Genomic DNA, 13699 nt, shown 5'->3' with positions numbered 1-13699 from the left:
TGGTTTAAAGTGTACCCCTGAAATTCAATCTCCTGGTCCATCCCCCCCCCCAACCAAACAACAACAACAACAACAAAATTGAAGGGTTTCAACAGGAAGGGAGGGAAAAACATGGTACTAGGCCAGTGCATTCTACTTGTGGTATCTCAGTTAGTCTCATCTGGTTGAAAGCAGGGTGGCTCCTTGTTGGGTCCTCTTTACTGTGGTGATTTGATTGCTATCTCTTTTATCATCTTTTGAGTTATGTTCTTCATGAGTTGACTGGTTCAAAGCTTTTCCAAGCCCTGCATTGCAGAACTCCTAGAAGATTGATTTTGTGCAGAAAGTAGCAACAGCTTCCATGTGTCTAACAGCTTATGGCTAGCAGCTGCTTAGAGCCACCCAGCAGTGGAATATGTGGTCGGAAGTGGGGAACGTGCTGATCAGTCCAGACTATTCTTTCAAAGAGTCTGCCTCTGATTTATGCCTTTTTTGTTTGTTTGTTTTATTTGTGATGCTAGGGATTGAACCCAGGGCATTGGGCAGATGCTCTTCCCCTCAGGTGTATCCCCATCCCCTGGTTTTGTTTTTAAAAGGAAAGTTAGTGAATGTATAGATTTTCCATTTAACAGAAATATATTGAGTGTCCTGATAGATCCTATTATGATCTACACACTCTGGTAGCTAATACTGAGGAGTGGTGTGTGGGGGAAGTTACAGCGACGAATTAAGATGTATTGTTCTCAAGGGACAGGAAGAAAAGACACATATACAAAGTCCAGAGGAGTGATTCATTTAATATGCTAAATGCAGAAAGGATAATTATACCTATCTTGGGAGATCAGGGACACGTGCTTAGAGAAGGTGGCTTTGACATGGATATTAAATGGTAGGTAAGAGTTCATTGTTAGAGGTGGAATAGAAATAAGGAAAGGGACATTTCAGCCCAGCAGATGATATAAATGGAAGTGTAGAGATGGGATTTTTTTTTTTCATGAATCACCAACAAAACCCAGAATCGTGGGTGACATGCACAGAATAGAATGTCTTGAGACTACACTGTGGAAGGTTTTGCCTGTTCAACTCAGATTTATATTTTATAGGTAAAGGTCACTAGGAATCCATGGAGGATATTAGAGCAAAAGAATGACATGAACAAATATTTGTGAGGAAAGTCTAGTTTCATCTAATTGTAGTTGACATGGGGGTTGGAGAGATAGAGATTCTGATGGTATCTGGTGAAGGGGTCCTGAGGAAAATGGTGGAAGGAAAGGTCTAGAAGGGTCAAAGGAGAAAGTGGTTATGGAGGAAATAATGTTAAGACTTGGTGTCTTGTAAATGTTCAAGCCACAGAACAGGGTGAAAAAGAAGACAAGGCCACGTTCTGTGGAAATGTATCTGGAAGAACTGTCCAAAGCAGGCAAATGGAGTGCAGGAACCCATGGAAGATAAATTGGAGTCAATTTGCCTGTGGCACATGTGATTAGAAATGTATGGAATTAGTTAGAAATGATGTGCTGGTGCCCAGGAAGGCACTGGGGCTGGCGATGAGTTGTGTAAGTATGTTGTATGAGTCATCAAATGGCAGGAGTTGAGATGAGGAAAGGCAGGAGTTCATAGGAGTAGTTAGGAGCTGAGAGTGACACTGTGCAACACACAAAACATGATAATAAATGATTGAAGAAATGGGTGTTATTGATCCTCCTGAGCAGCAGGGGCATCATAGTGAGAGTGGAGGAGTCACGGGAGAGTGGGAGGAAATGGCTGGGGCAGATAGAGGGCTGGGGCATTAGAATTGTGAGCTGGTGGTTTTGGCTTGTACATTTATTACATTGCCTCTAACAGATATTTGCCAGAGAGCATTTGGGAACAGAACTATAGACTTTGAACCATTGAAGTGAATGAGATTCATGAGGAACTGACTGATTAAATAAAAGCCGGGAAGAAGTGAAATTTGAAGTTAGGAAGCTAGAGGTAAAAGAGGAACTGAAGAGTCTTGCTTGGACTTCATTGAAGGATTGGTTATAAATTTCTCCTCCGTCTTAGAAGCTCTAGAAAGGACATTACAAAATGAAGGAGTAGTAACAGTGTCAAGGCTGATGGGAAAAGAGAATTGGAATTAGGTTTGGGGGTGGGAATGGTAATATTCGATTGGACCTGGCTGGAGCCGGGCTGGGAAGTGGGCCGTGGAGCCAGCCCTGTCCTTATATAATGGTCATTTTAGTCAGCTCAGCGGCATTATGGGTGTTCAGTAATCATCATTCCGTTTCCTCTGTGGGTTAGAATTTTTCTTTAATCTTTCTCTATTGAGTCTAAGCTTTGTGCTTCCCTGGTCTTTGTTCCTTTCATATATCTGACTTCAGAATGTTCTAGATATGAGTACCCCCAGAGACTTCTGTCTTTTTAAACTTGATTCTGTATCTGTGAATCAGACCTGAATAAAAAGCTGAGTAATTCTGAGAGACCTCAACCAAGAAGTTTAATTCTGGGAATAATTGTTTCCAATGCCTTGTCCTACCTCAACAATACCTTTTTTGGCCTAATTTGTTGCTTCAGTGTAATTTTAGACTGAAAATGTGTTTGATGTTTTAGGATACAAGAAGTAAGATTTGGGTTGGGAGATTCTCTGATAGCCCTTTCTCTGGAGGGGATCTCTGGTAGCTGGAAGTAGAAAATCGTAGGAGAGAAGTTTTGTTCCTACAGTTTCTTTGCCCTGTGGTTGAGAGCACATTTGCCCCTCAGCTCACAGCCAGAGCCATAAACAATGGACAGGTCCTTGCAATGGCCCAGGACTGTGGACTGTAACTTTACTATAGACCCCAGTCACCAACGCAAATCATATTCTAAAGGAGACAGACTCAGAATGTTGAGAGTATCCCTAAATCTTGCCATTCCTCAATAATTCTCAGTTCCCTGGAGGACATTATGTTAGAAGTAAGTCAGATTTAGAAAAGCAAATAGCATATGTTTTTATTTATGCGTGGAAACTAAAATGTTGATTTTGAAGAAGTAGAAAACAGAGCAGTGATTACCAGAGCTTTGAAAGCCCCGGATGTAGAGGATAGTTAATGGGTACAGGGGGGCATATGGGTAGAAGAAATAGCGTTTGTTTTTGGTATATGTGTGTGCTGAGAATCAAACCCATGCTAAGAATCTCACACATGCTAAGCATATGCTGGACAGCTGAGCTACATCCTTAGCCCAGAGGAAGAAGTTCTAATGTTCTGTAGCACAATATGATAACTATAGTCAATAGACATTGTTACCTATACAAAGTCTGCCTAACAGACATTGTTCTGAACACCCAGAGGTGAAGGTAATGGAGGAGCTAATTAGGGGACACTGCACGTTGAGCTGGAGCTTTTTGCAGAGCTAGAGGGTCCCTCAAAGAGGACTACACGGTGTTTAGAATTACCAGACAGAACAGCATCTTGTCAAGGGCAGGATACTGGGAGGAAACAGAGCTCTTTCAGTGACTTGGGAAGGCAAGGAGCCTAATCTTTCAGGAATCTTTTGCCATTTTTAATGAATTCCTTCTAAAATTAAAAGTAATTCTCACAACAGCCTTGAGGGACAGGTGGTTCTATTCCCATTTAACAGAGAAGCTAGATGAAGTTCAATAGATTATACTGCAGACAAGTTGACAGAGCTGGATCTGCACTGGTCTGCCGGATTCGGAATCTCTTCCCAGACACCACCTTGCCCTTTTGGAGGGATAAGAGTAGACCATGGTTTTATATAGATAGCCTTTGGATGGGTGTATATGAAAATCCAGGATCTTATATAGTACTTCTCTGATTTCTTTCCTCTCTTCCCATCCGGTTCTTGTCTGTGATCTATTCTTTTGGTTGCAAACCACTCCCTACTCTACAAGGCAAGCAGTATCTGTTTGCATCCAAAGCAGAAAGAATTTCAATATCCACATCTCTGGAGGGTGAGCTGGTGTGTTTCTTTGCTGCATTTATTCTATCTGGGGGCAGGCAGAGCACAACTGTGGCTGTCAGGGAGGGAGCACAGCTGAAGTCAGCCTCCAGTTGATACCGCGGCACATGGTATCATGGTCACATTACTCCAGTGTGTCTGACTCAAGCTGTTGTGTGATTGGTATTTATCAGGGCCACAGTTGGGGGAAGAATTCTATGCACTTTGTAGGAACAATTTCACAATGTCTCATATCCCAGTTGCCACATGTTCTCATAAAAATATCATGAATCCAAGCTTGTTTGCAGAAAACCGAATGGCTGCTTGCCCAATTCATGTACCACTTGAGGAATTCTGGTTATACCTTGACCTTGCGACCTTCTATTGCCTGTGAGGTCTTTGAAGGAAGCCCCATTTTCATCCTGATTTTAATAAGGAAAAATTAAATATTATGCATGTTTTATTCAATTAATAATACTAAGTATAGAAAAAAGGACCACAGGGGTGATAAATCATTTATAAATTTGGTGCTGCTGGCTGATAGATTGTTACTTTGATAAAAGTAAGAAACTCATTGACAACAACTAAGAATAGCAAATGTAAATTCTTCTTGTTTACATTTTAAAAAAACTAGGTGGTGTCTTTTTAAATTTATAAAATGATGAAATGAAACTAACAGATAGTGTTTCCTTTTTTGTTATTTTGCAGAAAAAGCCACTGTCTGCAATAATAAAGGAAGTCTGTGATGGGTAAGTGTTCCTTAGGGTTCATTTAAAGCACTCCAGTTTATGGGTTGAAGGCAAATAAAATATTTCCAGTGCAGTAGTAAAATATTATTCATAACTCACACTTGACCATCCCAAGTCACTAAGAATTACTGCCTAAGAATTATAAACCCTTTTCCACCAAAAATTTACTAAGAGAAGAAAGTGTGAAATGGCTGGATTATTCAAAGTGGGATTGGTTTTATTTATTTTGGAAAGTTGTGTTCCTTTTGTTCTACTCAGTGGGGAGCAGTCTAAAGGTTCCTGAGGTTAAATACACACTGCATCTGGTGTAAGCTAAAAGGTGGCTCAGGTCCTCATAGAAGATGAAAGAATTGAGAAGATAAGTTCATGGGCAGTTGGACTGCCATGTGGAATTTCATTCTGGTCTGGCTTTCCTACTTCTCTTTGGCTGTTCTGACAGTCCAAGGGAAAGCACATATGAAAGTTGCATGAGATTTTGACTTGTAAAGCAGAATTGTGAATAGAGTATTACTTGGAATTTATGTAAGACCTGGAATCCTTAATTGGAGTATTCCAATCTGCATCAGGCATATGGATTGGGGATTATTGAACTCAGACAATTGAAATGTGTTAATTATCAAAATTTAAATTGCATTTGTTTCCTTTGTTTTCCTCTCTCTGCTTGAATCTTTCAAAGTAGGAAAGAAGGTTCCAATTTATATTTAAATCTCTCACCTCCATCCCTGAAGATGAAATGCTTCCAGGTGAACAGTAGGCTTGGAATAGGTCCAGACAATCCATAGACGAAATGTTTGGTGTTAGGGTAATGAAGCGTGGGCTAACACCATTTACTTGAGAAACTCCATTGTGGTGTATGTTAGGGCTGCTCATCCTAATCATAGGGCCTTTTAATTCATCCAGCTCTATGCAATTAATAAAAATGAAAATGATCACTTTTGTTCTCCTGATCACTTTATGCTTATATTTTTTAAGGTGGTCTCTTGCCAACCATGAATATTTTGCACTGCAACATGCTGATAGTTCAAACTTCTACATCACAGAAAAGGTAGGTCAGCTACATTATTTCATCTGGGACACTATATTTAAGGAACATAAATCATGACTGAGGTTTCCTGTTTCCTCTGCTCAGGACTAGGTATGCTGGTCTGAGTTCTACATGTCTGCCATCTATGGAAATAGGGTCTATAAAGCAAACAACTGCTGCTTTAGTATCAACAAGACAATATTTAGTTCATTTAAGACTGAAGGCCAAATAGTTTCTGAGTCTTGTTTAGAAAACTACTTTTGCTTCCTAACAGTGAATGTTAATTACCTCTCGTTCTCATTGTTTGATTAAGGAATTTGAAACTTAATGACTTAGTTTAACTTTCTTCTCACATCCCTCCCCCCTTTTATTTTTGCTTAAAATACTTGAGATAATGACAAGAAATCTTTACAAATACTTGGAAACCTGCTTTCTTATTGGGTGATTTTCACTCCTTAATATGCTTAGATAAAAGGAGGGATTCATGAGGACCATGAATGGCCCTGGCAGCAAGTAAAATTAATATCTAAGAGATCCAGGCTAGGATCTGAGCCAGGAAAATGAACATCTATCTGTTTGTTGATATTTTTTTTTCCTGAAGATTAACCTGTGATATAAAAATATTGGCTTTGATTAATAGATAATAAACTGAATCACTGAGGTCAAATGGCCAGACTGATGTCACATACTTGATTTTTCAGAAAAAAAAGTGAGTTTAGATCTTTGTGCTTCTATGATTTTGTCTTTTGGAAATTTTTAGAATAGTTTAACACTCAGCTCGATGTTGGGGAAGAACTCCCTGAAATGCATAGGAATCTGTACTGTCCTTTGTGGGGTTGATGGGTATGGAAGGAACAGCTCAGTGAACAGCGGCCATTACAAGATGGTCAGCGCTGGAATGGAAGTGAGTACGAACTGCTTTGGGAGGAGAGAGAATAACACAGTTTTGTTCCAATCAACATGAGTCAAGTGGTGGAAGGTGGACACAGTGAAAAGGATCCTACACACACTGTGTCTCCCTTGCACTAATTTGGAGAGGATGGGGATTCCATTAGCAGGAGGGGGCTGGCTAAATGCCTGGAAATGCTTCTCAGAAATTGTTCTTCCCAGATGGACACTGCAACTTTTGTAAGGGATCATGCTTTCTTTCCTCTTCAAATGGATTTGCTACAAAGCTGAGAATTAAGGAGGGGCCCAGATTTCCTGGCAAGTGTTCGTTGCATATATTAATTTTACCTTTTCTTAATTCTGTAAACATTTTGTTTCCTGTCTCTTTCCCCTTTGCTTGGTTTCTGAGTGTAATTATTTGTTTTACAATTTCCATGTGAGATAAGGAACATATAATTAAATACAAGTTGAATGTGAGCAGTTAAGTGTATCACCTGCTTTCATTCATCAACCTTGGATGGTGAAATCAACTCAGTCGGTTGCAAGAGCATTAAAAAATGAGAGTAGAATAGTTCAGAGAATATGTCACCTATATTGTTTGTGAACTCTTTGTTTCAGACACCCACATGTGAAATGCATGTAGATTGTACTTTTTTTTTTTTTCTTTTATCCTTTGGTCAGAAAGCTGCTGAGTCACAAGTAGCCTTGCCATTGATTAATGTGTATGGCTTGCGGCTTGCATCCCCACTGGCTGTTGTGTCTTCTGTCATCATTGTCGGAGACCTCAGTTTATTGGAGATTACTAAGACAGAATTCTCAGACTTCAGAGAACATAAACACTATGGGGAGACTACTTTAAAAATGTAGGTTTTCAAATCTGAACTGCAGAAGTCCAGATTGTGCAGGATTTCCTTGGATATTTTATAGGACATTTCATTTTAAGGAGCCCTCCAGGGAATTCTGATGTGGGATACCCAGCGACCACTCAAAAGAAACACTGCTCAATGAGGGGTCTCTTTTCTGAAGACAAGGACCCCTGCATAGAGAGCACAGTGTACTCTGATCACAGGTTGTCACAGAGTTTGATTGAGGAGTGTGTTTTTGTACCCCCTTTCTTGAAATAACTTAAAAATTAATAGCATCATATAATGTTGCTTTCTCTTTTCCTAATTAAAATTCAGATACACTCAGGAAATTCAAACTCCTGAGAACAGGATAATATTTATTATTTTGTGAGGCATCGTAATCATTTTCTGGGAACACTTGTTTGGCCTGAAAAATTCATTCAAATTCAATGTTGAATTTCAAAGGGACTGGCCCCCTAAGACTACCATTGGGTCTTTTTGTCTTCAGTGGGTGGCAGCAGACATTATTTTTTAATTAAGAGTTTAGAGAGTGAGAAGACTCATCTTCCCAGTCATAACCCTTTTGTTTGTAAATAAAATGTCATTGCTCTTCTCCTGCAGCTGTTACTGGTGCAGCTGTGTGTGCGTGTGTGAGACACAGGGCTGGACACGCACAGGGCAAGAGGCGATGTTGAATCTTGGCTCCGCAAGGTCAAATCTGGGTTTTCCTTCTCGTGCTGTGTAGGTCCAAATAATTTCTTATAAGTATTCCTAAAAATAGAGAACCTCTCCATCCTTAAAATAATGTAATTAGCATCCTCTCTGTTACTTACAGCCCAGTGAGTTGTTAGGTAGTATTTGTATCGCCATGGTAACCGGTGACTAATTTCTGAAACTTGTGCATGCCGTTAGTTGCAGATTTTCACTTGCATATGAGATACTCTCCCTCCCTCTGCCAAAGATAAAAAAAATCACCTGTCATTTCAAAGGGAGAAAATTTTCTAGACCTGGCCTAATAAGCAAAGAGATGTGGTTAGTGGGGATGCTTGATGATTCTCTGCTAATATGTTCAGGAAGATACCTCTCCTACTTTTCTCAAGTTATCCATATCCATTTTTCTCAATGGTGATCATCTACTCATTGGGCTGTTAACTTGGGTTTTTTAGTGCAGCAGAGAAAATGTCATGTTAAGTAGCATTCTGCTACTTGAGATTCAGCTATTTGCACATTCAAATTCTTCCCTGGAAACCTATATTTTAGGGTGATGTCTGAAGAGAGAGAGAGAATGAAAAAGTGAAAAGTGAATTGTGTGCTTCAGTGGATTCATTTTTTGAATAAGGATTGCAGAGAGAGTACTCAGCATTTTGGTCACTACCCTTCTCACAGTTTAATGATCATCTTCATTTTAATAAGGAAGTGAGACCAAGAGAAATTACATGACAACTTATATAGGTCATACAGGCCAGAAATGACCAAGCTGAGGCTTGGACCTTGTTGAGTCTGACTCCAGAACTCTCTCTGCCACCTCTGATGAACCCTCTGTGTCCACTGTCTTGGCCCCCATTTATTTATGATGCCCCCTTTTTTTTTTATTGACATCAGGCAATTGTTCCTGATGGTAATTGCCTTAAGACATGAAATGCAGGAAGTTACAGCTTGTGAGTACTGGTTACCTGTTTCAGTCTGTGGCTTCCATGTGAGGGTAAATTGTGGGAAGTAAATCTCTCTAGGGATTAGCAAAGTGCATTCTATTTGTCTTTTGCTCTGGATTGCATGACTGTTTAAGGGAATATAATTATATTAATATCATTCTTTTTAGGCAGATGAGAAAATTCCCATTTGCCTTTAACCCCAAGCATTCAGAAAGCTGTGTCCCCCAAAAGTACAGGGCATGGTGAAAGAAGCATTATAGGGTTGTGTACTAGAGGATGATTTATTATGATTGCAGGACACTATTTGACTCCACTCTGTAAGACTGACTCCAGAATGGATGAAAGTATCCTATTACCATAAATTTCTTATCTTGTAGTAACTAAGCCTATCCTATTACCATAAATTTCTTATCTTGTAGTAACTAAGCCTCATCCAGGTCCTCTGCAAAGTTGGCCTCAGGAGCCTTTGGGAGGAAGTGTGGTCTTTTGGGGAACACCCCTTTTTGGTCATCCCCACTTTCTAAGTACTTGGGGTTCTTGAACAGTCCCTGAATTACCTAGAATCCCTGGGCAGACAGAACCGTGTGGTCCCTGGGACATGTACTTTCTACTGGGGAGATCACTGTGTGTAATTTAGTTCAGTTGTCATGCTTTGGTGGACATACCCTTAAGCAAGCACAAGCAAAACCAATCTTCAGAAAGGATGGAGGCTCAGAGATAAGAAGGGATGAGGGCCTGTTCAGAGGAGATGGAGAGGGGAACATTCCTGTCTTGATCTCCATCTCTGGTTTCTGTGTCCCTTGTCTGTTCATCCTCAAGAGAGGGCCTGCTGGGGTTGGTCAGATGTGCCGCTGGACTAAAACCGGCTGTTGGCTGATTTTTGTGATTTTCATTCAAAGAGCTTTCCTAGCAATAGTATATTCACTTGGGCAAACCAAAGCCCAGGAAAGCTGTAAATTTCCTAATTCAGCCAAATACCCTGGACAACATTCCCTCTTCTGCTGCCTGTGGTAAAAGATTCTGGATTCTTTGAGAAGAAGTCACTATTGCTTCCTCAGGAGGCCACTCCTTTCCCAGTCTGACCAGTGCACGCTTGCACATGGACATTGGGCCAACTCCTACAGGACCGGCTCTCAGCTGGCCAGGATGGGTGAAGAAAAATCTTCTTGCTCTTCTCTTTGCCCTGTCCCTTCGGGTCTTCTGTGTCTCCCAACTCCAAACATTTCTCTCATGCTCCTCCTTGGCCCTCTCCTTTCCCTTTTGATACCTCGATGTCTGTTGTCCCCTCTGTGAAAAATGTGCCTTGCCTCCAGAATTCTTTCCTTCTTGCCCTGTGATCAAACCTGTTATTGATGCTTTACAGCTGCCCTGTTAGCAGCCTATATGTCTGTCCCCAGACTTTGTCAAAATGGGACTGTCCTAGACAGCTTATATCTAGGGCTACCAGAAAGAAATGGCCATACTGGAAGGAAACAAAACAAACAAAACCCAACCATACATGAATACATTCAATAAAATAAAATTGAATTGTCTTTCCAGTATGCACCAGGCACTGTACTAAGCTCTGGGGACAGTCCTAATCCATTTGATTCTCATAGAGAAATATTTACCTTGTATTAATTGATGAGCATGACAGTAAGTGTCACAAAGTACAAATATAAGGATCTGGACATAATGAAGCCTAGAGGAACATTAGACAGAGATCTAAAAAGAAAGGAGGGTGGATAGATGGAAGTCTTTAAAATGGTTCATATTAGTGTCCTACAGGGAATCCAGGTGTGAGATGGGCCAGATGTGGCCAGTAAGTTTTGCATAAGCCCTGATTCTCAAGGTCTTTTAAAGCCATATTAAAGATTTTGAGTTTCATCCTAAGAGCATTGGGAATCCTTGAGATAGTTTAAAGCTGGACCTGACCACAAATGATTGGACTCCAATTACTCTGAATATGCTGTGTTGAAAGCAGTCAATCTATGGTAGAAACTATGAGAAAACATAGTTCGTTGTGGAGAAAGAAAAAAATCCAAGGGTGGTTTGAAATATGCAGAGAGATTGACAACAAATTTTGGGTAGCACTTTTGATTCCAAGAAGAAAATGGGACCAGATAATAGTCTTGAAATGTCTGTATCCAAAAAGCTTACTGTCTATTACCTCCTTGACAGCTTGGCTAAGGATTATAATGATATTTTACAGGTGAATAAAACTGGCTCATTTTACTTATTTCCAAAGTGACATCTTCTTGAAAATGTGTCAATTTACATCTATAATGTTCATATTTATATTTAGTTACCTGACTAACACATCCAATTTTAATTTTCCCTTTGAATCTAATTTAGAATTCAGACTCTCCTAATTTCAGATATGAATTATATTCATAGGAAAATAAGTGAAGAAACATCTGCAATATTTTTCTATGGAATGGGGCATGGCAGTATAAGGGAGGGAAATTTATTTGCCCTAATTTGATAGTCCTGTATGTGTTGTTGTGAGAAATATAATTAAGACACAGTCCTGTCCCCATAGAGTTTTTAGTCTAGACATAGGTTAGTTGATCCCACCTGATGATTGAAAAGGTTATAGAGAATATGATTTTTCAGTCACTTAGTCTTATAATTCTGATTTTTCAGTCACTTAGTCTTATAATTCTGATTTTTCAGTCACTTAGTCTTATAATGCATAATTATAATTATATAATTGTAATTATTATAATTTTTAACATAGTTAAACCATGTTAAAAAATCTTTTGCATAGGACACAAACTCTTCTACTTTAATTTTGAAAAAAAAATTATTATTGAGATATAATGCTCATCCCCTAAAATATGACTGTGTCAACTGCTCAATACAGTGGTTTTCAGTGTATTCAAGACTCTCTAAAACACTTAGTTTTTAGATAGCAAAGCTGTGACATTTTCACCCAGGATGTTTTCATTTTCCAAAGCAGGAGCTCTAAACTTGAAGGTAGATCTGGAGATGTGGATCAAGGAGCTTGAGGCTGGGATGCAGGCATTTTTGACAACTACAGGTGGTCCTGGTATACCATGCCTCAACCCTCACTGCTGCAAGTGTGGCCAGCCTCTAGATAGTTCCCCTTATTCCTGATGGAAAACTATATTGTGAGGGTTTTTTTCTTTTTTTTAACTAGGGATTGAACCAAGCAGCGTTTAACCCCTGAGCCACATCCCTATTATTATTATTATTATTATTATTATTATTATTATTATTATATTTTTATTTTGAAACAGGGTCTCACTAAGTTGCTAAGGGCCTCACTAAGTGCTGAACTGGCCTTGAACTTGTGATCCTCCTGCCTCAGCCTCCCAAGCTGCTGAGATGACAGGCATGCACCACAGCCCCTGGCTGTATTGTGGGTTTTTATTGACTTCTAGGCTGACTCTGCTTTTATGCTGCTTGAGCCAAGTGTCATTCTGATTGGTTTTCACTGTTACCTAGACAGAGAAGGAAGTCCAACCTCCTTAATTAACCTGGTGGTCAAGGTGTCTCACAGTTTAGCCCCAGTCAGTGCCTCCAATTTTATTTTCTTTTTCTTGTTCCTTCAATTTTAGCCAAACTGCCGTAGTCTTCTCCAAACATACCTGCTTTGTCTCTCTCCTGTAGCTTTACTAACCCAGAATCAGTTCAGTCTATCCTCCTTCTCCACCTTCTGTTGTGTTTCAGGTATTCGATTAGGACTGAGGATAAAGACATGACATGATATCCCCCTTGCTCCACAGGGCCTGAGTGTGAAGAGACAAGTACATACCTGCGAGCGAAGTCATTAAAATAACTGCACTTCAGGAACTGCCTTCCTTTCCTGTCAGTCCATTTTCTGCTATTTAACAGAATACCACAGACGTGTTAATTCATAAAAAAAGGAAAATATATTTCTTATGGTTCTGGAGATGGCAAGGCCAAGGTGGAGGGGCTGTGTCTTTCAAGGACCTTCTTTCTGAAGAGCAGGAGAGTATACGCAAAAGATGAGAAGAAAAGCCCTAACTCACTTACTTCTACTTGCCAATGTGTTAACCCACTTCCTGTGATAACAACTGTTATGGTTTAGACATGAGGTGTTCCCCAAAAGCTCATGTGTTAGACAATGCAAACATTTTCAGAGGTGAAATGATTGGGTCATGAGAACCTTACCTTAATATAGATTAACTGGTCAGTAACCATATGCAGGTAGTGTGTGGCTGGAGGAGGCAGGTCACTGGGGGTGTGCCACTAAAGTTTATATTTTGTCCCTGGTGAGCGGAACTGTCTCTGCTTCCTTGTTGCCATGGCCTGATCTGTTTTCCTCTGCTGTGATGTTCTGCCTTACCTTGGGGCCAAGAGCTATAGAGTCCACCATCTATGGACTAAGACCTTTGAAATGGTGAGCCCCAAATAAATTTTACTCTTCATGGTGACCAAAAAAACTGACTAAGACAACAATTAATCATCCTAACCTAATTACTTTTGTTGGGCTCACCTCCCAACACTGTTGCATTAAGGATTCAAGCACTTTGGGGGTACTTTCAATTCCTAGTATCTCCCTACAAATCCTAAATGATTTGAGCTGTAAGAAACCTTGGCTTTTTTCCTTAAAAAATTTTTGCCCCAATTTTGGAGATTAGTTTCTTTTTTTCTTTTTCTTTTTTTTTTTTT

The 13699-nt window shown here is 39.8% G+C and overlaps 1 protein-coding gene across 5 annotated transcripts in view; it reads left to right on the top strand.

Annotated features, from left to right (window-relative positions):
• Positions 1–13699, top strand: part of Elmo1 (engulfment and cell motility 1) — a 561359-nt gene that overhangs the window by 122947 nt on the left and 424713 nt on the right. For all 5 annotated transcript variants that reach the window (XM_048786467.1, XM_048786466.1, XM_048786470.1 and 2 more), the window contains exons 3-4: positions 4609–4649; positions 5622–5694. In XM_048786467.1, coding sequence (XP_048642424.1) covers positions 4609–4649; positions 5622–5694 — 114 coding nt within the window. The remainder of the gene's footprint in view (positions 1–4608; positions 4650–5621; positions 5695–13699) is intronic.

This window comes from Marmota marmota, unplaced genomic scaffold (genome assembly GCF_001458135.2).
Source record: "Marmota marmota marmota unplaced genomic scaffold, marMar, whole genome shotgun sequence".
Taxonomy (NCBI): Eukaryota; Metazoa; Chordata; class Mammalia; order Rodentia; family Sciuridae; genus Marmota; species Marmota marmota.
This window is presented reverse-complemented; position numbering and strand designations above follow the sequence as displayed.